Raw genomic sequence first — 26,323 nt, forward strand, 5'->3', positions numbered from 1 at the left:
CCCAGAAGGTGGGGGGTCTTCGGGTCGAGCCGCCGTGCCAGTCTACGAGGGGTTCTGGGAAATTCCACTCACCCGCTTAGTGTGTGCGAGTGTCGGGATTGGGCGAGCAAGTGCTGGCTAGCCTCGGCCGCTAAACACTTAGGAATGTCGCCTTGGCTCTCCACCGCTAAATCACCACCAAAACAAAGTGAGACGTATAAAAAGAACCTTATTGCCGTACCGTAATAGACCCCGTGCCCCCCAAATTAGTCACCTGGGGTGTCATCGACTTAAGACAAATAAACGCCTCCCTCCAAGAGACTCCTCCTCCTTCCCCTCGAGGTGAGGGGGAAAAAAAACAGGCGCAAAGTGTAATTACTTTCGAGACCAACCGCTGTGCCGTGAGAGATCATCAGGTGTGCCTCGGGGAGATTATTTCATTTAGACCACAAATGATAATGTATCCTGCTCAACACCAAAAAAAAAAAAAAAAATCCTGTGGAGGTGAAGGCTCGGTCCGGCGCAGGTCTGGGCTCCATTTGCGCTGCGTTACATTTAGCGTGTCTAAGCGCTAACATGTGTTCACGGCCGCTGAAGCGTGTAAGCGCTGTTTGCAGAGTGAGAGGAGCCACAATAGAGGAGAGGAAGGGAGGGGAGGGTCCAACCATAACTTTTCAGGGCTTGGCTCGGGTCTATTTGAGGTGTCACAAAGCAGGCTTGTGAGTCAGCGACGATATTAAGACGGCCGACGCGGGCTGCTGATTGCACTCCCTGCTGCAGACGTCTCTCTTTTTTTTCTTCCCAAGCCTCCCCCACCTTCCTCATCCTCTCCCGCCGGCTCTCGCTCTGTAATGAACTCCCCTTATTCACTGGCTAATGACCGCCTTTGATCTCCTGTCTCAAAGACCCCTGGCTTTTGCATCCCCACTCTCCGCCGTACTCCCATTTGACCTTTTTTAGCGACCGTCTAAAAGGCCTCGCGACAAACCTTCTCACGTCACACAGTGATTCCGTCTATTTCCTGTGTCTGTGGATTTCCCCAAATATATTCCCAAAATGTTTGTTTTTCTCCTCTTGCGCAGTCCAACAAAGTTCCCGTGGTGCAGCCGTCGCACGCCGTCCACCCGCTCACCCCGCTGATCACGTACAGCGACGAACACTTTGCTCCGGGATCCCATTCCGGTCATCACCCTCAGGATAGCAAACCACAAGGTACGTTCCCCAACATCGCAAAAAAAACAGAGTTTCGATCACTTTGTGGAAAGTCGCTGTTAAAAAGCCACGGCGGTCAACGAAAGGTCATTTCCTTTCGACACAAAAAGGGCGGGAAAAGTCTCCAATAGACATTTTGCCGAATACCCGTTTCCCTGATTCTACCCTCCAGGAAATTTCCGAGTTGTCTCCGCCCATCTTTTTTTACAGATGGAAAATGACCGGGTTGACTTCAGATCTAGTTTTTGCTGCAAGTAACGAAGAAAAGGAACATAAAAGTCATCCTCGGCTCCTAGCAGGACGTTTTCCAGGTTGAAAGAGAGGCTGGAGGGTGAAGTGGCTATAAATAAACTCGAGTGTACTTTGGCGTCCGCCGTCAACAAACTGTCACATCCGAGCCGTCTTTTACTTTGGTTCCCGCTCCAAACTCATCTGAAGGCGCCCGTGGGACGTCGCGCTGCCCTTTTCCCTCCCTCCCTCCCTCCTCGCGTCTATCTGCAGCAACATCAAGCCCGCCGAGCTGACAGCCGCTCGGCGTCGCAGCGGGCGAGGCCTCCGTCGTGTTTTATTTTCATCTGCCCCCTCACTCACACACACACCTTTTTGTCTCTTCTTTTTCTACTCCTCGCCTTTCTTCTTCCACTTGAAGAGCGGCAGAGCGACGTTGGCGACGATGATGAGGTTCTGAGGAGCGTCTATTAATAAGGCGCAAGCGAGATGAAGGCAGCTGAGACGTCGAAAGAAAACGCTGCTTGCTCCACATATGTCAGAGGCTTCAGAGGCAACCAGCGAGCAGGAAATAGTTTGCGTCGATCAGAGCGCGACAGGAACGTCGTCGTCGCGTCGTACAGTTGAGGAAGTTGGGCGCCGAGCTGGTGACGAGTGCCGAGAGGAGAGCAAACTTCAGATCAGATACGGAAATAAAAATAGATCCAATTAAATAAATAAATACAATTACAAATAAATACAATTACAAATAAATACAATTACAAATAAATAAAATTAGATATAAAGGAAAAGGGACCTTTTTTGATTATTTTCTTTTTTCTTTTTTATTTACTCGCCATAAAACTTTTTTAACGCACCCAACGCACTAAAAACCGATTTGCTCAAGTATGAATCCGTTGCTTCGTCCTTCATGGACGACGACGTCCCGGGCCGCCTCAGCGGGCTCACACTTTGATCTGCTCGTTAATTATGAAGAACAATCACTGATCTTCTCATCGCGGGACGTGCGTGGAAGGGCGGGGCAGAAGGTCACGCAGAGGGCCTTTCATACATTTGCATGGAAACCTCCCCACGTCGTTTTGAAAAATGGAATCATAAAACAGTGACTCTGATTGGAATGGAGATAGTTTGACGGCCAGAAAGGAAATGCCGGGTGTGAATGTGTGAAGCCTGAGGGGGGGGGGGGGGGGGGGTTATTAGTCACCTTCGGGGTGTGAGTGACAAGGTTAACACGCCGTGACTCCCCTCCTCCTCCTCCTATGCCCTCGAGGGGGGTCTCTAAGGAGACTTGGTGGGGGTGGATTAGTGGGCAGGGGGTAGCGCTACACATGCCGTGGATCCAGCGCCGCAACACAAGCTTTGGAAATCTAAGCCCCCCGCTCACACTGCTTCTCTGAGGAGGAAGGGCTCGTCGGACCACAGCGATTGAGGCGGGGAGAAAAGGGCTGCGGCTCCATCAGGGATTAGCGTGCGCTGCTAATCTGCGGGCATTTACCCTCTTTGTGCACCAGTGTGTCTGTGTGGACGCTTTATGGCAGAGTCCATCTTCTTCTCACCTATTTTTTTTTTACCTTCCTCAGCAAAGGTTTTGTTCCATTTTTTACAGCTCCTTCCACCAAGTTCAATTTGGTTTTGCTCAGTCCAGCATGCTGGGCTTTTTTTTCTGTGTTTATCACGAGAATAAATGTGTCGAGTCAACTGGAGTTTTGTTAGCGCCGATTCACAACGGCACAGGTGAAGAACCACGCTCCTCAGACTTTATCGTTTATAGGCGGACTCATCGGCAGTAGCTCCAGACGATTTATGTCAAGAACCACAACAATACTGCAGATGTTTCACTTCCCACTTCAGTTGGATATGTTATTTTTTGTATACTAGATGACCCTAATTATAATTTGTGTCTATTGTTTAGGAATGTCCAGGCATCATGTAGGACCTGACATTTCCAACTTCTACTCGCTGTCTCCAGGAGGAGTGGGACAGCTCACGCCGCCACTGGGATGGTGAGACTTGAATGTGATCCATCAATACATGCATCCATCTAATCTATTCTAGTCCCGTACTTTTAATTGAAACCAAACCTCACTTGGACAGGTTCTCCCACCACATGGTCCCCGGACCGCCGGGTCCTCACGCCACAGGGATCCCCCACCCGGCCATCGTCAACCCCCAGGTCAAACACGAGCCCCTGCACGAAACCGACATCATGCACATGTGAGTAGACCCCCCCCCCCCCCTCTCCTTTCACCGCGGTATCACGTTCAGGTACTCGGCTGGCCTTCCCTTGAAGTGAGCATCTTATCTGTCGGTCTCGGGCCCGTTAAAGGGGCTCCTCGGGGAAGGTGGTGTTGCACTCAGCCAGCACCAAATCCCGGTCCCAGAAGATACGGCAACAGGGCTGATAGCGCCCTGAAGTGGCGATGGATGATAGCCGCATTAGCCACAGCTATGCTTTGAAAGTTTCACCCCAGTGCAACAGCTGAAAAAGAGAGACTCAATGTGTTGTCAGTGGTACTTTAACTTACACCTTGGCCACCAGGGGGCAGTCAATTACATAAACATACGCTGCAGTAATAGTAGTCACTCTTTGCAGAGGATAAAGAATGTTGAGTGTTTTTCTATTTTGTATTTTATTGAATGATTTTGGGGTCACAGGAAGCCACAGCACGAACAGCGAAAGGAGCAGGAGCCCAAAAGACCGCACATCAAGAAGCCGCTCAACGCCTTCATGCTTTACATGAAAGAGATGCGCGCTAACGTGGTGGCCGAATGCACGCTGAAGGAAAGCGCCGCCATCAATCAGATCCTGGGAAGGCGGGTAGGTGGCGCTCGCTCTCTCACGCATTTTATTTTGTACGAAAAAATGAAGGAGATTCAACGAGCATTGTCTCCTTTGTCGCCGAAAACAGTGGCACGCGTTATCTCGGGAAGAGCAGGCTAAGTATTACGAGTTAGCCCGCAAAGAACGACAGCTCCACATGCAGCTCTACCCTGGCTGGTCTGCCCGAGACAACTATGTAAGTACCAACGGTACAGCTCCGCACAGGTGCGTGTATGGGTGTGCGCGCGCATGATTGTGTGTTTGAAGAAAAAAAATAAAAATAAAAGCAGCTGAGTCCCCCAGGTGAATAATCTTAAAGGATTTTCCAAAAATATTTTTGGATCAATTTGATGAGAATTATTTTTATACCAATTTTATATTTTTGACCTCTCCATATTAGGGAAATAGTGATATTTTTCCAAGAAAAAAAGTCTTACATTTTTTCATCAGTTATAATACCACAACAATAGTCATTTGTTTTTGGGAGAAAAGATGTGTATTTTTGTTGAAAAAAACCTCAAGGAAAGTTGAATATGTAAAAAAAGTAAAATAGTCAAAGTTAAAAAAACTGTTTAAAAAAAAAAAAAAAAGGTAACTTTTTTTTTTTAATTGAATTCTTAATCCTGCAAGTGTCTGTGTGAGTGAGAAAGAAAGCGAGCGAGAAAGAGAGCACCAGCCTTTATGAAAAGTGTGGCTCCGGCACTCACGTTCACTCCACCACCGGCCCAAAAAAAGAGAAGAGCAAAAAAAATTCTTAAAAAAAGTGCTTTGTGGTGTTTATCTGCCTCCCCTCGGACATCGACGGCATCCTTCCTCTTTTTCTGCCTCTGCTACCGCACCGCCAAACACAAACGCTTTGACGTGAGACATTTCCTCACCGCTATACGTACGTTATATTGGTTGTCACTTTCGAGTATTCCTCGAGCACCCCCGACCGCGTGTGTGTGCGTGTCCTCTTTGCTGGCAGATTAGCCGGTGAATAAGTGGATTAGCGGGGAACCAAAAGTGCTGCTCATATTTGAGAACCTTAAGGATCTCTACCTATATTCTTCCCTTCTACATCATCCCCCTGGGGTGCTAATAAATCCTCAGCAGCTCTTGGGGAAGAAAACGTGGCGCCTGTCGTCGTCGTTGAGCTTAATGGGAGTGAGCGTTTTTTAATTGAGTTTTAATGATAATGTCGGAAAGACCAGATTGGTCGGCCAGCAAATTGCAGCGCCTGAACTAGCATTCATGCTAACAATTACGCGGAGGGACGATTAAGGTGCGTGTGAGCTTCAGCTAGTTTCTCACCTTGAAAGACGCACTTCAAAAATGAATTTTGAATCATCCCCTTGCTGATCAATAGCCAGTCTTGTTGCCCATTATAAGATCATCCAATCAGAAGGATAAAGAGCTGAACCAATCAGAGGACACCAAAATGTCAACATCATCGAGGCACAGAGTGGCAAATCTAAAAGTTGTTGGTTTAAAAGAAAGAAAAAAATTAATTGTGGGTGTGTATCAACGCCTCCACTGGAGATTCTGAAGATGTTGGGCAAATAATACTTGCATAGCAACACATGGAAGGTGCAATGTGATTGGACAAGAAGGAAATGAAGCGGGTATTCTTTCTCGGCTTGGTCGTTTTGTGGTTGGCGGCGGCGAGCTTTCCGGAGTGTCCGGGGGGGCATGCCGGTGAGATGTCCGGCAGGGGATGAGTGAACATGACAGTCAGCAGCAGCAGCAGAAAGCAGCCAATCAGAGTGGTCTAGTGAGCGTGAGTGCTGGAGCCACACTTTATGCGTTCCTTTGTATATTTTTAGGGGAAGAAGAAGAAGCGGAAGCGGGAGAAGATCCAGGAGTCGGCCGCAGGTGAGTGTCCGCTCGCCCCTCCATATCATCGTTCACATCTTGTCCACGTCACGCCTCCTTTTGGGATTAGTCTGGACGCTTTCTCTGCACGTTTGTTTGTCTGCCTGCTCAATTTTATTTCTCGCTGACCTGGTTTTTGAGACGTCTTCCAAACGTTTTCCCGCTAACACGTCGATGACGGCAACGCCAACGAATGACAACCTCGAGATGCTGCGCTACTCGTTTTCACTACGCTGTTTTATTTTTAAAGGATTGCGTATACCTGCATTGTGTTGTTGCATCCCGCCAAAAAGCCAAAGAAAAAGCAAGTTGAAATTGTCAGCTTGCGTTTAGCTCACGCTGCCTCGAAACCCTCCACTTTTTTTTTTTTTGTTCGCCCCGTCTTAAAAGATGCCATTTTCTGCAGGTACGGGCCAGAGAATGAAAACGGCGTACATCTGAGAAAATGGTAAGACACACCTCCCCACCCGAACATTAGGCCATCAACGTAAGGATGTGAGATAAACTAAACAGACTAATCCTAAAAAAGGCCCATGCCATAGTCATTGTGTCCATTATAATGTGTGTGTACATATCTTGGAGCAGTAATGATGGAATTAGAAAAAAAAAAAAGTATGTGTGGTCATACTTTTTAATTTAATTACCCCCCCCTCACCCCTTCCCAAAAGTTTGCATCATCTTTGCTCCATATGGTCCACATGTGTCGCATCTTTTTTGTCAAGCAGACGTTAAGGAGCTTCTTTTTTTTTCTTTTTTTTTAAATGAGCTGTTCGCCTTAACAAGATTTCCTGTTAGATGGGCAGAACAAAAGGCGAGATGTATTGATTGTGGTCATTCTTTCAAAAAGTGCCACTTGGGCTCAAGAGGGAGGATTATTTGGCAACCTATGTGTTGGTTTGTTTGGAAGCATTTTCTTCCTTCTATTGTGTTCTAAAACTGTAGCCTTGTGATTAGCATGTAACCTGCTTCAGTATTAGTAACAAACGCAAATGCTGAATATTTTCAGCCCAAAAAATGTATTTTAAAAATATATTTTTAAAGAAAACGTTGTATATTTTGGACTTAAGTTTTCGAATTTTAAAAGTTTTAGGTTTGGAGATAAAAAAGAAATGTCCAGGGGGAAATTTGACCCCAATAAAATAAGTTCTCTGCAAGTGTGATGTCATTTTCACTGGACAGAAAGTGGCATCTGTAAAGGTGGTCATTGACCCCATGAATTCAATTTTCGTGAAAAAAAAAACCCTAACTTGTTCAATTGTAAAACACAAAGAAACATTTTGGACCCCCCACTTGCCCCAAGTCAGCTGACTGTCAGGCTCCAGCTGGCCCTAATGAGGACAAGCGCCGTAGAAAATGGCGGGATGGATATTTACCTCCCTGCCGGCATCCTATTATTCCACCCCGAAAAAGCCGGTCACTTGTGACTAATCTGCTCTTACGTCAAAAATGGCACAAAAGGTTTCAACCCCGTCCATCGATTTATGAGCCAGTAGCTCCCCAAATTGGGTTGCTCTCCGCTCAACCCCCCTCCTCCATCTTCTTTGGCCACAGTTGGCTTTCAAAGCGTTAAGACGCCCGTCCGTCTATCCGGGCTCCAATAATTAGCAGCGCCTAGCCGCGGCGGGATGGACACCTTCGTTGATTCTCGGTGACAGCCCTTGACGTAATATGCATAATGCCGAGGATCCTGCCGCAATTCCCCGAGCCCTCAATTTATGCAGATCCCGCAGAGCCGGATTGAGGTTAGCTCCGTTTAGACGCCACCCAAAAAAAAATAAAAAATTGTTGACTTCCCTTGCAGTCCTTCGAGCCTCCGAGATTGTTTTTTGACTTCCTCTTTCCGCTACGGTGATTCAACACAAGATAGCAATTAGAATTATTTTTGTCCAAATATGATCAAATCTCGCATTCTGTGTATGTTTTTTTTTAATAGCCAATTGGATCATTTGTTTCCCCACACAAGACAACAACCAGACTCAATATTTGATATATTCTGTCTGTACGAACCAGAAATGACAGAAGTTGTCTTGTTAGCATTGTTAGCATACAACAAGTTTTGTTAGCATTCCATGTTAGCATCGACCCCAAAACCTCCATATCGGTCGGATGGGCCCGAGCGCAAATTCATGTATAATATCATAAACAATGATGAGATGTCCTCGCGGGATACGCATGTGTTGGTCCCGCTGCACATCTGATATTTGTCCTCCTTCCTTTGAGAGGAAGCGAGCATGAAAAGGAGCTCGTTGTAAAGCCCGGACTGTGTTTGTTGACACGTGGCCTGTTGTTTAGACTGCTCCCCTGCGTGTGTTCGCGCAGAGTCGCAGGCCCATTGTGAAGCGCCCCGCTAAACGCCATGTGGGTCTTTGTCATGTCTCCGGCGCTTCCTGAGTCCGAGTCGCGGGACCTCGGCGAACGCTTATCTGCCGAGGAGGAGGAGGGGGGGGGGGGCATAGCATTGTTATTTTTCATTCAATTTTCTGCTCGCTTAACTTTCTCATTTGGCTGTTACGGCAAACTCCCTCGAAGGGTTTTGACTGCGGACTTGAAGTCTTGCTTAAAGTTGCACATGTACAGTAGAAGAAACGAGCTTTTGAGTCTGCCATCCCTGAAAGTGCTTTCAAGTCTGAAAAAGTTTGGACTCTCTTTCCGGCGCCCCCTTCCCTTTTCCCTCCCTCGGCGTGTTCACTTTCAAGCGGGACCACAGTGAAGGGGACCAGTCATTGTTCAGACTCTTTCAACGTGCCGCCGCAACCCCCCTTCCTCCCTCCCGACACCCCCCAGACGGAGGGTGGGGGGGTCACGGCCAGACTCGAACTGTGCGGGCCCCCCATGGTTGCCGCGTCTGATGTGGCCAGCGCCTCCCATTAGTCGCACCCACACATGCTGGCGGTTTGTGGGCTCACTTTTTTTTACGTTTCAGACCTTCTTGGCCAGCCCTGTGATGGCGCATTATTTTAAAAAAAAATCAATATAAATAAAAGTTAATGGGGACGGACGGAAAGGGCGTCGGTGAAAGTGGCGAGTGTGCAAAACCTCCCCCCTCCTTTTCCTCCAGGTGCCTCTTTTAATGGACCCACTGATTTTTATTCCTCACCGGCGTAACTTTACTCGCCATATGTGCGCCAAGCTCACTGGACGGCTTCTTCGCAAGGTCCTACTGGCCCGTCGAGGGATCGTCACATCAGTGGTGCAAAAAGTCAACTTGGAAGTGCTTCTCCAAAACTTTTGTCCATCTCGTGTATTCTCCCTCCGCTGTGTTATTTGTGGCCTTCCTTCAAAAGACCAATTTGTCCGCCGTGTTTGCCTTCTTAATGGCACCAGAAGAAATAGCCCAGTAAAGGGGGGGGGGGGTAATGGATGCTCAGAGGCGGGCTTTTCCCCGCCGCGGCCTCCTTTGATTGGGCGCGCGGGAGGTTGAAAGCGCCGATTGAGACGTGAGGCCGCGCCAGTTATCTTAACCTCACGCACTTCAAACGCCCGGCGGAGAGCTCGTGTCCCGGCACAGGGATCGCCGTGTGTGCGTGTATGAACAGAGGAGTGCTTCATTTCCTGTGTACCAAAAAAAAAAAAAAAGGCTCGCCGGCATTCCTGAGTGCTAATGCAGGCGGGAGGAGGCGGAGAGGAGGGGTCAAGTTGCTCCTGAATCCTGGTGTTTGTGTCGGCCAGACCTTGTGAAGTGTTGGCCCGTTGCCGACAGCAACACACACACACACTCGTACACTCTGCTTTCCCCAAGCAGGAAGGCCGAATCGTTTCATGTCTGCGGTGTCTGAAAGGGTGGGAGTTTTTTTTTTTTTTTTTTTTGGGCTTTGCTGGGTGGTGCAGGGATGTCAGGATGGGGTTAGGCTGAGAGAACATGTGGTGAAGATGTTTCAAATATGGCTAACAAGAAGATGCTAACTTGAGAACTGATGTCAGTGATTAATATTTCATTTATTTATTTATTTTTATTTGTTTATTGAATTCTGATTTTTTTTTTCCTTCTTGGCGCCTTTGTGTTGCTATGGCAATAAGTGACCACCACTCATGTCTTTCTGTCATTGCAGGAGGAAAACGGAACAACTTCTCCACATGCAAAGCGAAGGCAGCCGCTGCGGGGCCTCTGCTCGAGATGGAGGCCTGCTAAGATTCCATGAAGAGCCTCAGAGGACCAGTACCCCCACCCCCCCTCCGCCTCCCTTAACTACCCCACCTGCCCATCACTTATCACCTGACACCCCCGAAAAGTTCCACCTCACATTCTCCTTGCTGGAAAGACACTGACTGAACACGACAATCACCATCACTCACGTTCTTTCACTCAAAGCGTCCGCGTGTGTGTGTGTGTGTGTGTGTGTGTCACTTCCTGTACACACATCCGCGCACACATAAACACACACCACCTGCACACTCCAACTAAGTTATTGTAAGTTATTTGTTACCTCTTTTGTCAAATTCAGGAGCAAGAAACCTACAGACTATAACAAATAAATGAAAGGTTGAAAAATAGGTAAGCACAAGTATTGGTGATAAATGTTGACTATATTTTTCCATAACTGTAGTTTGAGGCCCTGCTCAATTGGTTCGGGTCGACATTCCGGCGACCATATTGGGGTTCCCGCCCCCTCCGACCAAACGGACCAATCAACTCTTGTAGATTGCACTAAGGAAACAAGGAGGGATCTCGTCTCATCTCATCGCGACACTTTTTTTATTTTAAATTTGTTTTATAAGTTGGACCAGTTGGTTGGCCAAAAGGATCAACCTTTTTTCATTTTCTTTTTTTTTTTTTTTTAATCCTGAGCCCTAGTTTTTAATTTCATGGTGTACATTTTTTTTAATATTGTTTTTTTTATATATATAAATATATATATATAGTGCAAAATATGAACGTAAGCTTTGGAAACACAGGAAAGCCATTTCTTCTCTTGAAAGCTTGTTTTTGTTTTGTTTTTTTCATAATCTTACAATCTAATGCTCTGTGTCTGTGTGGGTGTACTTTTCCTTTTTCTTGGGGGGTTTTTTTTTCAGGCGACATGCGAGAGTGAGGTCTATATTTTATTGATGGACAAACAGACAAATGAAGCAGATATTATATATTTACCCCAGCACTTGGCAGTCTCTTACATTGCAATGGACCTTTATTTTTTTTCCTGGTGGCAAAATAGTGAGCTCTTCAGTTTTTGTTTTGTTTTGTCCCCGCTCCCACCACGCAAACATCTCTGTAATTAATATTTCCTCTATTTTACTATTGCTCCACGATGATGATGACTTTATCCCGTGTTGATATGATTTGGGGTGTCTGTTGTCTTGGAGAAGCACTTTTGCTTCCCAAGTGGTCGTCTTTGAACTGTTTCCACATTTTTCTTTTTTGTTGTTTTTTAAGAAAAATCAATAAAAAGGCACCATTTGCTCATTTGATCACTCGTGTGTTGGAACCAAGGTGTGGTTACAAAAGAGCCTCTTTTGGTGACTGCCTCTGCCTCGCGGACAAATCTTTGTTTACACAATTGAAGTCATAAATAATTTTGTTATACTGTCAAAGTAAAAAGTAGACCTACTGAAATAAAAATGTTAAATTAGCGTTCAAAATATAAAATATGATCACGTTTGGTCGTGATGACCAATATGATGACGTCAGGTCGGACAAAAAGAAGCGCGGTTTTTATTGGACAACACGGTGCCTACGGGGTCGTGAGAGGTCAAATTCCATCCGCTTTATTTAAGATTTCTAGCCAGGCAAGCAAGAAAGATGGCTAAGAGAAAAAAAAGATTATTACCGAACATTTCAAAGTGAGTGGACCGAAGAATTCGCGTCTACAACAACTAAGGTGACTTTAATTCAGCTAGTTTTGCTGGCGCATTAGCAATTGTGAGGACTTGATGTGGCTGATAAACTTCTTGACGACTTCACGGATAAAGAAAGATCCTCAAACGGAACTGTCAGCAAGAACCGTTCACGATCGGGCCATTATGACTGATGAGAACCTCACCGCATATCAACCGGACTACTAAACCATCAGCAAAACGATGAAGCCCCAGAAGTCTCATTAATGGTGAGTTTTTTTTTCTAGACTTCAATATAAAAACGTTATTAAAAAGAATACATTAGTACACTCAAAAATCGTTGGTCTTAATAAAATACATGCATTTAATTGTATTTAGCCAATCGTTGTTTTTTTTAATGGTATGGCTCTCACAGGATTTTTTTTTTTTTTTTTTTTAAATGGGCATTTCTGCCAAAAAGTTTCCCGACCCCTGCCCTAACCCCGGTATGAAACTAGTTTGAAACACCTAACCCTAGTTTGCAACCCAGATCCTAGTTTTAACCCTTTGCACAAACACACTCTCACAAAAAAGTCTTACTAGAGATACAACCGAAACCATGCTTGTATAACATTAAGGCCGGTGTTTAACATAGTAAAATCTTTATTGTTCAAATGTATTTGAAAAACAAGCGATAAGTGACAAAAAAATTCCCTCGATCCATTTTCACGTATGATCGATAGTTCACATGGGGGTAGTGCTGATCTCAGCTCAATCAGGCAAACAAGGCACGGCACATATGATTGAAAGTCACATTATCATTGAAGCAACATTTACGTCTGCATTAGTCTTCTTCAGTTTTTGTCGCCATTCCTGACTACAATTAAGCTACTTGTACTTGTAGAATCCTTCTCCCGTCTTTTTGCCAAACTTGCCCTCTGCGACCAGCTTGTTAAGCAAAGAGCTCGAGGTAAAGAGAGGATTCTTTGAATCCATGGCGCTCCACCCTGATGACAAACAACACAAACCCTTAAAACGCAACTCCAGATTCATCAGTCATCTCACGACAACATTTGAACCCACCGTCTAAAATGAACTTTGCTGTATCTAAGCCCACATAGTCCAGCAACTCAAAGGGTCCCATCGGGTATCCAGCACCGAGCTTCATGGCCACGTCGATGTCTTCTTTGGAGCCGTGACCTGCAATCGTTTGGATGCTATGACATACTAATGTGACATGACATTACCGCTCTAACTCTCAAATCGGGTGGAGCATTGTTTGAACGTGAAGATTCGGGTTCAAAATGATTCTCTGACTTTAAATTAAAAAAAAAAAAAAGGCAAGAGCGGTTTCCTACCTCTCTCATGGAGCCGCACGGCCTCCAACATGTAGGGGACGAGCAGGCGGTTCACGATGAATCCCGGTGTGTCCTGAAGAGGGAGCGTGCTGGATAAGATGATGGCTTAAGAAAAAACGACAACACTCTGTCCTACCTTGCAAGACACGGTCGTTTTGCCCAGCGCTTTGCTGAAGTTCACCAGGGAGTCGAACGTCTCCTGACTCGTGGCAGAAGTTCCGATGACCTGTGAGGTTTGATTTTGTTTAGTTTTTTTGTGGCAGGGAGTCCATAAGGTGAGGAGAATAGACAAGACTCTGTTGTGTCACATTACCTCGACAAGTTTCATCATGGGGACCGGGTTGAAAAAGTGCAGGCCGCCAAAGCGGTCCAGTCGGGAGGTGGCGCTAGCGATGTCACCGATAGGCAGCGACGATGTGTTGCTGGCAAATATGGTGTGCCTGATGAAGAAAGAGGCAAAATGGGGAAATACCAGGGAAAACCTGCATCTGTATAAATTAAATATGGTGGAAAACTTGATTTATTTGACAATTAAAAAATGACATTTAAATAGGACAGATTCTTTAGTAAAGGGGTACAGGATGCTTACGCTGGTGCCGCCTTGTCAAGCACGCTGAAAAGATCCTGTTTGACTTTTAGGTTTTCCACAATGGCCTCCAGCACGAGGTCCGTACTCTGGACGGCGGCGGCGGCATCTGTGGCGGTGGACACGTTGCGCAGAACTTTCTCAATGAACGCCTCACCCGCCTGGAGAGAAAATGTAAGCACCTCTGGTAAACAATTTGCAGCTCTACTATTCCACCATGATCGGGCACTAACCTCGGGCTTGTCTGCATACTTTTTCTTGACCACTCTCTTCAAGCTCGTACCCATATCCTTGACTGCCTTTGTCAAGATGGCCTCTGACATGTCCACCAGCGTCACCTGGTGGCCGGTCGACGCAGCAACCTAACAAACATCCACGTAAGAGTTAGCGGGCAAAGCAGCAGACATGATGCTATTCTATTTTTACTTTCAACAATGGGTGACTTATTTTTATACAGTATTTGTTACCATATTCCATCTCGATAAATGACATTAGTTTTTAATACCACGATCCTAGAGGATGAATTAAGACAACACATCGGACCTAAAGTCCGAAAAGATGGACAACTATTGACTTTGATAGTTAAAGAACAACTACGCGGTGATAAAGCGGGTAGGCGGCGACACCTAGTGGCCATAACTGCAAGTGCAGATAAGTGGAACTCATTATTTTGAACTTGGCACGATTTGTCCACTGAATGACAAATCTTAACATTCCAATGTAAATGTTTAATGAACTTCAGCACGACAACAAATAGTCCAACTTGTGCTTCAATATCCTAGATGTGTTTTTCGTGAGGGCACTACGCTCTCGGTGACACTCGCTTAGCCACCTAGCCGCTCGGCTAACACTCAAAACGTTCATTTTTGGCCCACCTGAGCGATCCCCGCACCCATTTGTCCACCACCGATTATGACAACATGCTTTATGGCCACACTCCTGAGGGCCGATGAAGAGAAAGCTCTGCGAAACTGGTGCCCGAAAAATGCCATGACAGCTGCCTGTGTTGCGGTTCAACTCGCTCCGCAAATCCAGTTGCGGCCGTTAGGGCAAAGGCAGTTCAGTAAACTTGCGTTTCGTGACTGCAGATTCGTCACAAGCAACATGGAAATTGTCGGACTGCAAGACTGTTCAAATCTTCAATAAATAGCTGGTATTTTTTTTATTTACTATTTTTTATCGTCTACTAGGGATTAGAACCCGTGACGCAAAATTATAAACTACCCGAGAAACTTGATCGTTTAACCGCTATGCTACATAACAATTAGTCAGAACAAGGCAAATAACATTATTTGAAAGAAAAAGTAATTTATCCAGCGAGGGTACGAGTTGATCTCGTGCCTAGTGTGTATACACGCCCATGTTAACGTGCCATTCGGAATGAGTGGGGAAAGTTTTTGCTGGAAATTTGTGAATTTTTGGAATGAAAAAAATGGAAGCCGAATATTTGAAATATGTTGAAATTGGAATGGGGTGAATCGGATGAATGATGTGATAGCACGTCAGAGAATGAGAAGAACAAAGAAGCTGAATAATGTAGTGATTTTCTCTTGACAACATATTCAATAAAAAATGCATGAACATATTTAATTAAAAAAAACAATTAAGTACCTCGATGTGTCGTGTCATTCATTTCGTGTTATTTTAAGAGTTTTTTCCGACTCTAGTGCCATCTACTGGCTCAGGTGGGACACTGAATCACTTCATCCCAAACGCCACTTTAAAATCTTTCATTGTTTTCTTTTTTAATTCCCAGCAGGCTTTTTAAAGTTGGAGCGTGGCTGGTAAGACGTTGCGTTAGATTTCTCAGCTTGCGTCACCTGTTTGCGCCAAATAGCCAGAGGCGCCCAGACCATGGGTGAGCTCCAGTTGCCAACACAACGTCGGGGTGACGTTGTGCGTCTGGCCACCCCTCCTTCGCGCACTGGACCGGACCAACCAATAGACTACCAAATTCACCCTGTTTTTATTCTCACGACCTGCTGAGAAAATTCTAGTTTCCAATCCATGCTTTGATTTGAGGCTGCTGCGACTTGGTACTCCCAATCAAGGTATGAACTGCAATTTTTGTGTGTCCCATGTGAGATTTATTTTTCATAGCATATTCTTTTCCTAAAATACTTATTTACTTTGTGGAAATTGTGTTTTTTTTTTTTTTTTGTAAAATGATCTGGTCATCAACAATAACGGCAAATTAAAGAGGAAACAAACAAACGTTGTGCAAACATTTAGAAGGTTTGCATTTATTTCTGTAAATTACGTGACTCGTTTCGAGAAAAAAAAAATCCACTACCAAGGAATCTAGAATGGTTTGATTTATTTTATTTTATTCAGAAAATGCTAAAAATTTCATAATGCTCATTTCCTATTGGGTGTTAACAGTATGCATACTTTCTTCACATACAACAAATATGCCGTGTATATTATTTGGCCGCGGGTGCAATTTATAATATAGCAACATTAATGATGCGGTGTAATAATACAACAGTTTTCTTGCCAATTCTAAATTTTGAAAAGTGAGTAGCTGAATGCTAAATTTACCTTCTCCCCAAGATGAACTCAAGTGGCCCATTCGCCAGCCCCCTGTGGTACCAGTACCAAATGTGCGCCGTGGCCCCGTACGGCTTTGTCTTCTACTACGGTGTAAAGGTGTTCAACTTGGTCGTGGGCACCCCCTGCAACGGGCTGGTCATTTGGCAGATCGCCGCTAAGAAGAGCGACGCGTGCACCTCGGACGTGTTCATCATCAGCCTGGCCGTTCTGGATGCCTACTTCTGCCTCATGGTGCCCACCGAGCTGCTCAACTCTCTGCTCCTGGACGACGCGCGCATCTGGTACCTGCAAAGATTCTCGTACGGCGTTAAGGACCTAGGGGTGCTCTTCTTGGTGAGTTTGATGTCACGCTATTGTATAGTTGTCAAACTCAAGGCCCGGGGGCTGAATACGGCCCGCAAATACAAATTGACATCACGGTTAGGAGGAAGCAATTTTCGAATCGCAGAGGCCGTCCGTATTCGTTAAGTCGCTATAGGCTTTATTTTTCCAAGTTACATCATGTCAATAATTCCGGTGCTTACGTGTAGTCGGTATTTTTACATATTGTTTCCTGACACGTGAATATTTGAAATGATTTGCATCATTGTTATAATCTGATTTATGGTGCAGTGATTTATGCCCAGATGATTGGTTGAATTCATGTGAAGCTGATGTGATGAACATTTAAAAAAAATATGGCCCTCATGCCGGGGATTTTGAAACGTTCGCAAGCAACAAATGAATCTGTATTACAATGAACAATATCTTTTTTAGGTGTGTGTTTGTGTGGATCGCCACATGGCGGTGGTCCACCCCGTGTTATTCGCCAGCAACCAGAACAACAAGATTCGCACTGGGATTTCGGTGGCCACTTGGGCCGTCATCATGCCGTACGCCCTGGCTAAATGCATCCTGGGCTCAAGGAGCGTCAACGGCGTCTTCAGCTGCGTGGTACTCTTTGCGTTTGCCGTCATGGTGCTGTGCAACATCTCCGTCATCTGGGTGCTGCGGCGCTCCGTCGCCGGCAAGGAGGTCATGCACCCGGCCAAGAAGAGGGCCCTGAAAATGGTGCTCACTGTCCTGGCTATCATCGTCGTCAACTACCTGCCTCCCGTGCTGATGCCCTTTGCGTCTTACTATTCCCTGATGGAGTTCACCTGCCAGATCCGAATTAGCGTGTACTCCATCATGGACTTGAGCTGCAGCGTGGAGCCGCTCCTCTATATCACCAAGATGGAGTGCGTGGGAGGTCGGGGGTGTGGCTGCTGCGTTGCGAGGACGCCACACTGCATCAATGTCTGATACCGCCTCCAACGGAATCTTTGTTTACCCCTCATATTTTTTTTAAAACCATTTTTATTTTCAATAAGTCACCAACAAAGTTGTGACAACCTCATTATTGTAGAGCTCTACTATAAGGTCATCTTGGCATACATCTCCTCCAAACTTTCCAAGGACGCTTCGGGTCCGTCTTCCGAGGTGACGTAACCAGGATACGAGGACACGCACTGCGGAGGCGCCGGCTGCACGCTGTGATTTCCATCCCCGGCAGACGGCAGCTGAAGCAGCGGAATCAACTTTGCGTGTGCATAATTAATCTCAAAGCCCTCGAAGATGAGACCCACGCCCCATGCCCCCAATCCCTTCTCCAGGAGATGCGACACCTTGCGGGCGGCCAGCACCAGCCCCTCGTAGTCGCTCTCCCTCAGCCGGAATATGGCTGAGGGCAGAGGACGGCGTGGCACGAGCACAGTGAAGCCGGGCGCGTTGGGAAACGGGGTGAGGAAAGAAACATGGGCCTCGTCTTCCCACACTCGCCACTGCGGCTCCTCGCCCCGCACGATGCGAGAGAAAGGACCAGGATGGGACTGGTCGTCGCCCAGGAACGTCAGGTTGGGCGGTGCGTCCGGGTTGGGGAGTTTGGCACGGATCCTGGCCAGTATCTCATCCAGACGAGCCTGGCTCCAGCGAGGCGCCGTCTTGGAGGTGCAGTAGCCCGGATCGTAGGAGTGGTGATCCTCCTCGCCTGCCTGGTGAGGATGCCACTGTGCAGCCAGGCCGTGCAACGGGATGACACGTATCTAGAAGATTAAAAAACACAAGTAACACACCGTAATAACGTTTTTCATATGTGGAACCTCTCCTCAGCTATTCAATGAATACCGGACTAATTGTGCAGTTTCCAAAAGATCCAAAGCTGCCACTAGATGCCATCAAATCCGAAACAAATTTGTGTTTAAATAGCGTTCATGTTTCTCACCTGTAGTAGTTTATAATAAAGACATTGGTCAAGGAAGTGCACACCTGAGCAGGTCTGTCAACATGGGGTCTGGTGACCAGGGCACAGCGATGCACCCGGAGTTTGTCGCAGAGCAGCTGGGCCACCGCCCTGCTCCCCAGCATCCAGGACAAATACTCAGCCTCCTCCAGGTGAAAGATGCTGCCCGCCTTTGTTCCAGGCACGCGGCGCTCCAATATTACCGAGCCAGGGGTCCACGGTCGAGGGTGAAGGTAGGCCACCAGGCGCTCCGACTCCCAGACAACATGGCGATGGGGACTGGTAGACATTCTGTTGAATCAGGAGGGGAGAGAGTGTTTTTGCCATTTTAGGGTCTCCATTTTAGAGTCTACACGCCCCCGTTTTTAAATATAGATATCAAATCAAGATCCCTCATTTCGGTAAAAATAAAAAAAAAAGCATAAAAATAGATTGCAGATATCGGGAAGCCATGTTTTTTGTTTACTTTCGTACTGAAGGACATTTATGACTGCTTTTGAAGCGTTTCCTTAAATACTAATACTTTTAGCAGAACCACGGCAAACTTCATATTTCTTTTCCGAATGGTAATATAAAGATATTAGTTGTGTTGTGGTCCTGTCGGAACTTGATTGTGTATGTTATTGAAGCTCAATAAAAAAATAATTTAAAAAAAGGCCCAGCGCTTAATGATGACGTCAGAAAACAGTAGTCGACACACGACTAACCTTTTAGATTTTACCTAAAACAGTATGAACAAAACTTTAAACAACTTTAAACAAACATACCGTGTAATGATCAACCTCACAAACAGCATGCAGGTGGAAAACCCTCCGACTCAAACTGACCTGATTTTAGGCTCGTGACGGAGTGTCGCGTGAAAGGCATAAAGAGAAACAATCACGCGACAGCAAAGCCAGATTCGTCATATTTTTTTTCTTCCTCAAATGAGAAGTGAAAGTGGCACGTTTCATTTTCAAGTTACAAAAAAAAGAAAAGAAAAAATAATCTTCAATATTATACCGCCCAGAGCCTAACTCTACTCTGGGTCTGATTTCAGCCAGTATCGCCCCCTGGAGGCAGAGAGAACAGGAACGTGACGTACAGAACTATGATTTAATAACCGGTCAATACAATCGATATTTTTTCCTCTAAATATTAGGCATCGTACCGGAATTTGTTGTCATTGATCAAAGTCCAATGGTCTTGCAAATTGGATCGTTAATCTCCTACTTTTTTTTTTTTTTTTTAATAACAACAGCTACGTATGTGTCCATAAAAATCTCTTTGCAGTCTGTGACGTAATCAATGCGTATGGTGCTCCCACTTTAATACAACAGTTCGGTCATATTGCTGGCATCAATTGATTTAGCTTGTACCATAGCAGAGCCATATGCAATGCAATAACTGAACAAATAATGGCATTACAATAATTTCCTTCCAGAATAATCTTTCAAATGTTTCAAAGTCAATTTAGACAAATAGGTTTGAGCAGTATAAGTCAATTGTCAACACCGTAATTATTACGGCGTAATAGCAGTCCTAAAATGTCACAAAAATTGGCTAATTAAAGTACTGTTTGAATGATTTTTTTAAAAGAAAACAATCAGGTATTAAAAACAGTAATGAAGCTATAGTAGTAATTATTTCATTATATTGAAGATAACATGGAAACTTTATTTTTAAACAAGATTATTCAGAAAAATGAGCACTTGTAATGTGCAATGGCTGTTGCACGTAATCATTCCGTGCGGCAGGTGTCGCTACTAAATTCATATAGTGGAAGAACCCACATCCGGTCTCGACGCCAAGTCCTCCATGTTGTCATTGGAGCTTTGCTGAGGTTGTTGAATAATATCGGATAAATAAACGACAATGTCTGGCTACACTCCGGACGAGAAGCTCCGCTTGGAGCAGCTCACTAAGCTCCGAAGGCAGTGGCTGAAGGACCAGGAACTCAGCCCCAGGGAGCCCGTCGTACAAGCGAAACCACCCGGCGCAATCACCAAGTTCTGGACAGGTTTTCTGGAGCCCAAGAGCCTGTGGAGGCTTTACGTGAGTGATGCTAATAACAGCTAGCAGCGATTAGCACACGCTTAGCCTTCAATTATAGTCAGATATTTGTGCATTTTGTCACTCATGGAAAACAGAGGAGAAACGTCAACTAGTGGAACAGTGTAAAATTGCCAGCTTTAAGCATGACTGCTCATGATATTTTTTGTCACCGCCTATTCCAGTGCTTATTAAAAATAGTTTTTATGTACATGACATTTTTCTCATTTCAGACATACAAAGCCTACAAAGGGGGCGTTTTCACATTAACACGTTTGTTGATTCCTGCTTGGGTCGTCCACTACTACGTCAAATATCATGTTGCTGTAAGTTGAAGCTACTATTAAATATCACATCTTATAATACATACGTTGAGGAGTGAAAGGGTGCATTGAACGTTTACGTCGGGAGTTCGAGATGTAAAAGTCTCTTTGCAATCATTTCTAGAAGAAGAAAACAAAGATGTCAAAACGTGCTGCTTCAAAGTGTTTATTGCCATTCCTAGTGGGAGTTTACTGTAATGAAAAATGTAATAGGTTGGCTACCAAAACTTGCAGTTATAATCCTTTAAGGAGTGGATATGAACACAAATGGTGCAGCAACTTCTTTAGACATAGAATTTGATAATACAACTGTCCTTATGCCCTGCCATGTGAATGTTTTTGTAAAGAAAACTGCTTTTATGAAGCACAAAATAATCGATGTTCCTGGATGGTGCTGTAAGAGATTAATGGCATTTGTATTCACTTCAATGGGGAACATTTCAAAAGATACGAGAAGTTTTGAATTACTTGGAAGGTCACAGAGAAAAAAAATAGTATGTAACCTTAAATATTTTTCCTGGACAGAAAAGACCATATGGCATTGTGGAATTGAAACCCAAGCTTTTCCCGGTAAGTATCAATTTATTTACACACTATACATCTATCTTGAAAAGTATGCTTTTATTGTGTTTCACCTCTGTGGTGTTTTGTTGGACATAATGACAAAACTGAGAAAAGTAATTTAAGATTTGTATGTATACTTCTGGCCTTATGCTAGTCCTTTTTTTTTTTTCTTAAAAGTAGCATTTGTATTGTGTTGTTACAAAGTTTTTAAGGGGAACTTTGTTCCTTGTGTGTGCCAGCGCTAGTCAAATTGTGGTATTCCGTTAAATGTTGCATCAGTGTTATATGAATTGAACAAAATAATTTACCATTCTTCTGCAATCTCAGGGTGCCATCATGTTGGGCAATATCACCCTCTGCTGGGATGCAAATGAGGACAGGAAATATAGATTTATTAGTTTGGGCCTAATGTAAATCCCCTCTTGATGGAATAAAATCTATGTGTATCTTTTTTGTTTAGGGTGACACTATTCTGGAGACAGGCCAAGTTGTGCCGGAACTCCCCGAGAGCCACGACCATCATCATTGACCCATTGAATTTTAGAAATGTCTGTTTGTAAAAACTGTGAATATGCCAATTAAAATATAGATAAAGTCATATGTATGAGTCTTTTTCTAAATGTTAAATGTGTGCTTGATTAAAAATCAACCTATGTGTACTTGTCAAAGTAGTACTAATGCAATGTACGTTTTTATCTTTATTCCATTATTTTTCTTTAAAAGAAATGTTAAGTCAAGATTATTAATATGGTTCAAGTTTCAAAGGGCTTCACATGGTCAAAATGTTAATTTTATAGCATTTTTTGTGGCTAAAATTTAGTCCCGTTCTAAAGTAACAGTACTCTTGAGTACATTTTTTTCTCAAATCAAACGTGGTTTTATTTTCTTAAAACGGAAGTTTTCTCTTATTGTGAAAGTCGGAAGTTCACGACAGATCACGAGCGACAACACTGTAACATTAAAGGAATGACGGCACTCCGGCACGCTTCTCATCTGGTGAAGAGTGTTGGTGTTTGTCAAATGCAGCTGTTTCTCTCTTATTTTAAGAGACAGGGGGAGGCTACCGCTCGTTAAGTTACCGGAGTGATTAAAAATCCGAGGTAAATATTTTTTTATGTCAAACTTAACTACTCAAAAACAGCCGAGCCAGCTCGTTAGCATTAGCAATAACCTAGCTCAAGTTGATAGCCGGCTGGCCCACTAGCTGAACAAGTACTATCTAGTGTAAACCACAAAACAATCTCATCTCTAGATAGCTTAGAGGTATCAAGGCTACCTCAAATTTATTGTTTGATGAAGCGTTATATTTCGAATCAACTTGTAAATTGTCCAAGCAATAGGAAAGGAAGCAGCCGATTAGTGCTAGCCACGTAATATCTTATATATATGTATATGTGTGTGTATAGATAGATGGATAGATACGAAACACACCAAAATTGCATTAAAAGCATAGACCACAGGACAGATATTATATTATGTTTTATTATATTATTCATTTTTTAACAACTTATGGTGACAGCTGAGGAAACCATGTTTGAGCCCTTTATAGATCAGGGAATTTAAAATATGGAGTTAAGTGATTGTGATAGACCACAATGCATTAGTCGGTGTGTTTGCTTCAAAATAGGAAAAACGTTTCTACTGGTCTGACATAGTCACGATCCAAAACTTCTTACGCCATGTCATGGAGGGTAAAGCACAAGTTGTTTTTGTAGCAGGTTAGGACCTCTTTTGTGCAAAGTTATCGCTATGCATGGGAGAAAAAAAAACTTTATTTAAGCACACTCACAGTAAAGTGGAACACTCCCTGAAACCAAAGAGGAAGTGGCAATATATTCAATATAAATGACCAATGAACTGAATGTCTTAATCTTAGTGGTACTTGGTTTTTGTTCCAGACCATGTCTGCAATCAAGCTTGCCCTGCAGCAGAACCAGAAGAGGGACAAGAGGAAAACCACAGAAGCCAAGGCGGCCGAAGTGTCTCCGGACTCAAAGTGTCCCATCTGCTTGGATGTCTTTAACAACATTGCCTACCTGGATATCTGCCTGCACAAATTCTGTTTTCGCTGCATCCACGAGTGGTCCAAGAACAAGGCTGAATGTCCCTTATGCAAGCAGCCATTTAATTCCATTTATCACAGCATCAAATCGGAGCAAGACTTCAAACAGTACGACTTGAAGCCGGTTACTAATGGATCATTTGGGATGTTTGGCGGTGTACGCTTTAGATACCGTACCACTGTTACCGGGGTACGGCGACAGCAGTGGGGAAGGACTTCTCCTCCTCCAGACAACGGCGTATTGTTTGAATCGACAGTCGATCCTCCGGAGCAGCAGCAGACGCGTTACATCCGGCGCATGATGATGAGGATGGCAGCCAAAAGGAAAGCAGCGAGTGAAGGCCGCACGTTGCACAATATCAGAGAGCTCGAAATGGTCAACTTCCGGCGGGAACTTTACCGACAAGGGTTGAGAGTCCGCACTGTGCGCGACGGCGGGCGTTCCCGAGACACCTCGGCCGAGTTCTATCGCAAGAACCCCGCCTGCTTGCACAGACTTATCCCTTGGCTAAAAAGAGAGCTTGTGGTGCTATACGGTGCACACGGCTCCCTGGTTAACATCGTCCAGCACATCATCATGTCACGCATCACCCGCGTGGACTTGGAAGACAGAGCCATCCAAGAAGAGCTCTGGCCGTTTCTGCAGGCCCGCACTGAGCACTTCCTGCACGAATTCATCAGCTTCGCAAAGTCCCCGTTCAACATGGAAGCCTACGACCAACATGCCATGTACGACGGCTCGGCCCACTCCTCCAATTCGGACATCAGCTCCAACTCGTCTGTCATAGCTCTTTCCGAGGATGAGGGCTTGGACTTGGAGCCGCCTAGAACCCCCGGTTACAGCACGTCTAGTCTGAGCCGCTCCCTGTGGGATGACGAAACGCCAGGGCCGTCGTATTCCACCACGGCGGAGCAGAGTGGAACGGGAAGGGAGTCTGTTCACGATTCCGACTCGGACAGCAGCGTAGAGGAGGAAGCGCGCGAAATTCCCACTTCTCCGCCGCAGCAAGTCGATGAGTGTTTGTCTTCGGAAAGTGACGACTGTGTCATCGTAGGTTTTATTAAGCCGAGGACCCAAAGAACGCCCGAGCTGGTGCAGCTCTCCTCCGACGAGTACTGGAGCGACGACGCTAAAGAAGCGCCACCCCTGCCCCAGCACATTCGCTTCGACAGCAACAGTCCGTCATGCTCGCCGAGGAGCGAGCCCGTCGACATAGGCTACCGCCGACACCTTGGTACCAAAGAAAAATTCTGCACTCTAAAGTCGAAAGTATGCAAGGCGTCGAGTGAGTCCGAGAGAAAAGACAGAGGCGGTTCCGAGCGATCCAGCCGTAAACGCGACTGGAAGGACAGAAAGCACAAGAGTGGAAGGTCAAGCGCCAAGCCACGACGCCGCAGTCCATCGAACTGCCGCTCCAGAGACAGAGACTATTACTGCCCCAATCGCAGGGACGAGAAATACGACCGTCAACTCCGAAGGAAAGAGAGCGACATCTCCCATCAGGCGAGCAGAAGACCTTCCGAACGACGCTATCGCTCCAGGAGTCGCAGCAGTGAACCGAGGCGGCGGGACGGGCAGAAGTCCAGGTCGAGCTCGCCGAGACGGTCTCACCTGGAAAAGCCCGCCGGCAAGAGGAAATACAAAACCAGACACCTTGACGACCCCTCGTCCCCCAAAGACGACGACCACGCAACAGAGGAGAAAGAGGAAAGGAGTCTGAGTGTCCGCAGCAAACGACACAAGAAGAAGAAGAAGAAACACAAGAAGAAGAGCCGGCGGCACACGAGCAGCGAGAAACATTCGCCGACTCCGATCACCATCGAGAGCGGCAGTGATCGTAGCGGTGACACACGGGCCGCAACGTCCAGCAAGGACCTCCGCTCCATGGACGATGCGGCACATGAGCCAATTAAGAATTTTTGTGGCTTCAGCTTATAGCGACAACTATGTCCCCGCCTGCAGTATTTTGAATGGTATAGTAGCCGCTCGCCGCTATGCGATACCGGCTGGGTTGGCTTCACCAGACGCAAAATTCTCCTTTACGTCATCATACGGAAGAGTGGAACTGATAAATATTCTCGACCGCCAAATATGTTTGACCGTACTCGTAGGCTAAATGTCTACAATCTTTTTTCAATTTTTCCTATAACGCCAAAAAGGCCTGACACAAATGTAGGCCAAATGTGAGGGGAAAAAATGTAACTGGTCAAGTCATGAGCATGAGTTATGTTCCTACAACCAGAATTTGGACATTTCTATGTGCCATCGTCTGAATTCCGTTAACTCCTTAGGGTAGTTATAATCGCATTGAATATTTGTAAGAAAAATACTTTTCTGTCGTAATTATTCGAAAACATTGTAATGAATTCTTTTCACATCTGGACCGTCCAAAACTTTTATTTTCAAGTGCCGCTGTGGGAAGGGTAATGTTCTTGAACTCCTTTTAATAATGGCTTATTTCTAAACCATTCTCAGGGATCAGTTTCTTTTGCAATGGTTTTATTAAAACTTGTTTTTAACCTTTTTTTCCAATATTGGCCCTGGAAGAACTTCATTTGTCCAGTATCCACATACACAAGAGCTAATAATTTGAGGTTGTTGGTTTTTTTTTTTTTACATAATATATTCTATTACAATGTATCAATTATTTATTGCACTTTGAAATGGAAAAAAAAGATCACTTGTAAAGGCAATATAGCACACAGCTCCGGTGTGGGTGTTCAGCTGGGCCCAAGGTCATCAC

At 45.2% G+C, this 26,323-nt stretch overlaps 6 protein-coding genes across 10 annotated transcripts in view; 4 read left to right on the forward strand and 2 right to left on the reverse strand.

The window, feature by feature from the left end:
* The window catches only part of lef1 (lymphoid enhancer-binding factor 1), a 46,664-nt gene extending 35,167 nt beyond the window's left edge, over window positions 1–11,497 (forward strand). For 2 of the 3 annotated variants that reach the window (XM_061273369.1, XM_061273371.1), the window contains 8 exons: window positions 1,062–1,191; window positions 3,332–3,422; window positions 3,514–3,633; window positions 4,075–4,237; window positions 4,329–4,436; window positions 6,046–6,094; window positions 6,501–6,542; window positions 10,144–11,497. In XM_061273369.1, coding sequence (XP_061129353.1) covers window positions 1,062–1,191; window positions 3,332–3,422; window positions 3,514–3,633; window positions 4,075–4,237; window positions 4,329–4,436; window positions 6,046–6,094; window positions 6,501–6,535 — 696 coding nt within the window. In that variant the 3' untranslated portion in view covers window positions 6,536–6,542; window positions 10,144–11,497. The remainder of the gene's footprint in view (window positions 1–1,061; window positions 1,192–3,331; window positions 3,423–3,513; window positions 3,634–4,074; window positions 4,238–4,328; window positions 4,437–6,045; window positions 6,095–6,500; window positions 6,543–10,143) is intronic. The other variant, XM_061273370.1, reaches the window with a different exon arrangement.
* Window positions 11,498–12,487: 990 nt separating this feature from the next.
* hadh (hydroxyacyl-CoA dehydrogenase) lies at window positions 12,488–14,847 on the reverse strand. The gene is made up of 8 exons (XM_061274722.1): window positions 14,662–14,847; window positions 14,020–14,148; window positions 13,790–13,947; window positions 13,514–13,640; window positions 13,337–13,426; window positions 13,201–13,273; window positions 12,926–13,042; window positions 12,488–12,849 (listed from the first exon to the last, which is right to left on the reverse strand). Exons 1-8 carry the CDS (start codon window positions 14,776–14,778, stop codon window positions 12,731–12,733), a joined length of 930 nt encoding a protein of 309 aa, XP_061130706.1. The 5' UTR covers window positions 14,779–14,847; the 3' UTR covers window positions 12,488–12,730.
* Window positions 14,848–15,655: 808 nt separating this feature from the next.
* On the forward strand, window positions 15,656–18,622 carry LOC133151568 (P2Y purinoceptor 1-like). The gene is made up of 3 exons (XM_061274723.1): window positions 15,656–15,837; window positions 16,340–16,672; window positions 17,096–18,622. The coding sequence occupies exons 2-3, from the start codon at window positions 16,340–16,342 to the stop codon at window positions 17,621–17,623; spliced, it is 861 nt and encodes a 286-aa protein (XP_061130707.1). The 5' UTR covers window positions 15,656–15,837; the 3' UTR covers window positions 17,624–18,622.
* On the reverse strand, window positions 16,800–19,867 carry LOC133151566 (uncharacterized). 3 transcript variants are annotated; one of them, XM_061274721.1, is made up of 3 exons: window positions 19,750–19,867; window positions 18,626–18,890; window positions 16,800–18,402 (listed from the first exon to the last, which is right to left on the reverse strand). In XM_061274721.1, the coding sequence occupies exons 2-3, from the start codon at window positions 18,887–18,889 to the stop codon at window positions 17,734–17,736; spliced, it is 933 nt and encodes a 310-aa protein (XP_061130705.1). In that variant the 5' UTR covers window position 18,890; window positions 19,750–19,867; the 3' UTR covers window positions 16,800–17,733. The 3 variants fall into 3 exon arrangements, with proteins under 3 accessions (XP_061130705.1, XP_061130704.1, XP_061130703.1); XM_061274720.1 differs by lacking the exon at window positions 19,750–19,867 and adding an exon at window positions 19,427–19,671; XM_061274719.1 differs by lacking the exon at window positions 19,750–19,867 and adding an exon at window positions 19,367–19,671.
* Window positions 19,868–20,362: 495 nt separating this feature from the next.
* Window positions 20,363–22,115, forward strand: ndufb6 (NADH:ubiquinone oxidoreductase subunit B). Its single transcript, XM_061274369.1, has 4 exons — window positions 20,363–20,633; window positions 20,864–20,956; window positions 21,479–21,523; window positions 21,978–22,115. The coding sequence occupies exons 1-4, from the start codon at window positions 20,454–20,456 to the stop codon at window positions 22,044–22,046; spliced, it is 387 nt and encodes a 128-aa protein (XP_061130353.1). The 5' UTR covers window positions 20,363–20,453; the 3' UTR covers window positions 22,047–22,115.
* Window positions 22,116–22,474: 359 nt separating this feature from the next.
* Window positions 22,475–26,112, forward strand: toporsa (topoisomerase I binding, arginine/serine-rich a). Its single transcript, XM_061274366.1, has 2 exons — window positions 22,475–22,617; window positions 23,416–26,112. Exon 2 carries the CDS (start codon window positions 23,419–23,421, stop codon window positions 25,516–25,518), a length of 2,100 nt encoding a protein of 699 aa, XP_061130350.1. The 5' UTR covers window positions 22,475–22,617; window positions 23,416–23,418; the 3' UTR covers window positions 25,519–26,112.
* The last annotated feature ends 211 nt before the right edge of the window (window positions 26,113–26,323 follow it).

This window comes from Syngnathus typhle, linkage group LG3 (genome assembly GCF_033458585.1).
Source record: "Syngnathus typhle isolate RoL2023-S1 ecotype Sweden linkage group LG3, RoL_Styp_1.0, whole genome shotgun sequence".
NCBI classification, from domain to species: Eukaryota; Metazoa; Chordata; class Actinopteri; order Syngnathiformes; family Syngnathidae; genus Syngnathus; species Syngnathus typhle.

Excerpts from the sequence above, each read along its gene's own strand:
- LOC133151568 (XM_061274723.1), top strand. The coding sequence starts at position 16,340 with ATGAACTCAAGTGGCCCATTCGCCAGCCCCCTGTGGTACCAGTACCAA. Across the intron at positions 16,673-17,095 it reads ACCTAGGGGTGCTCTTCTTG|GTGTGTGTTTGTGTGGATCG; the intron begins GTGAGTTTGATG and ends TATCTTTTTTAG.
- toporsa (XM_061274366.1), top strand. The coding sequence starts at position 23,419 with ATGTCTGCAATCAAGCTTGCCCTGCAGCAGAACCAGAAGAGGGACAAG.
- LOC133151566 (XM_061274719.1), bottom strand. The coding sequence starts at position 19,395 with ATGCTGTTTGTGAGGTTGATCATTACACG. Across the intron at positions 18,891-19,366 it reads GTGAGGTTGATCATTACACG|AATGTCTACCAGTCCCCATC; the intron begins GTATGTTTGTTT and ends CTGATTCAACAG. Across the intron at positions 18,403-18,625 it reads ATGTTGACAGACCTGCTCAG|ATACGTGTCATCCCGTTGCA; the intron begins GTGTGCACTTCC and ends TTAATCTTCTAG.
- hadh (XM_061274722.1), bottom strand. The coding sequence starts at position 14,778 with ATGGCATTTTTCGGGCACCAGTTTCGCAGAGCTTTCTCTTCATCGGCC. Across the intron at positions 13,641-13,789 it reads CTTGACAAGGCGGCACCAGC|GCACACCATATTTGCCAGCA; the intron begins GTAAGCATCCTG and ends TTTCTTCATCAG. Across the intron at positions 12,850-12,925 it reads AGCAAAGTTCATTTTAGACG|GGTGGAGCGCCATGGATTCA; the intron begins GTGGGTTCAAAT and ends GTTTGTCATCAG.
- ndufb6 (XM_061274369.1), top strand. The coding sequence starts at position 20,454 with ATGTCTGGCTACACTCCGGACGAGAAGCTCCGCTTGGAGCAGCTCACT. Across the intron at positions 20,634-20,863 it reads AGAGCCTGTGGAGGCTTTAC|ACATACAAAGCCTACAAAGG; the intron begins GTGAGTGATGCT and ends TTCTCATTTCAG. Across the intron at positions 21,524-21,977 it reads TGAAACCCAAGCTTTTCCCG|GGTGACACTATTCTGGAGAC; the intron begins GTAAGTATCAAT and ends TTTTTTGTTTAG.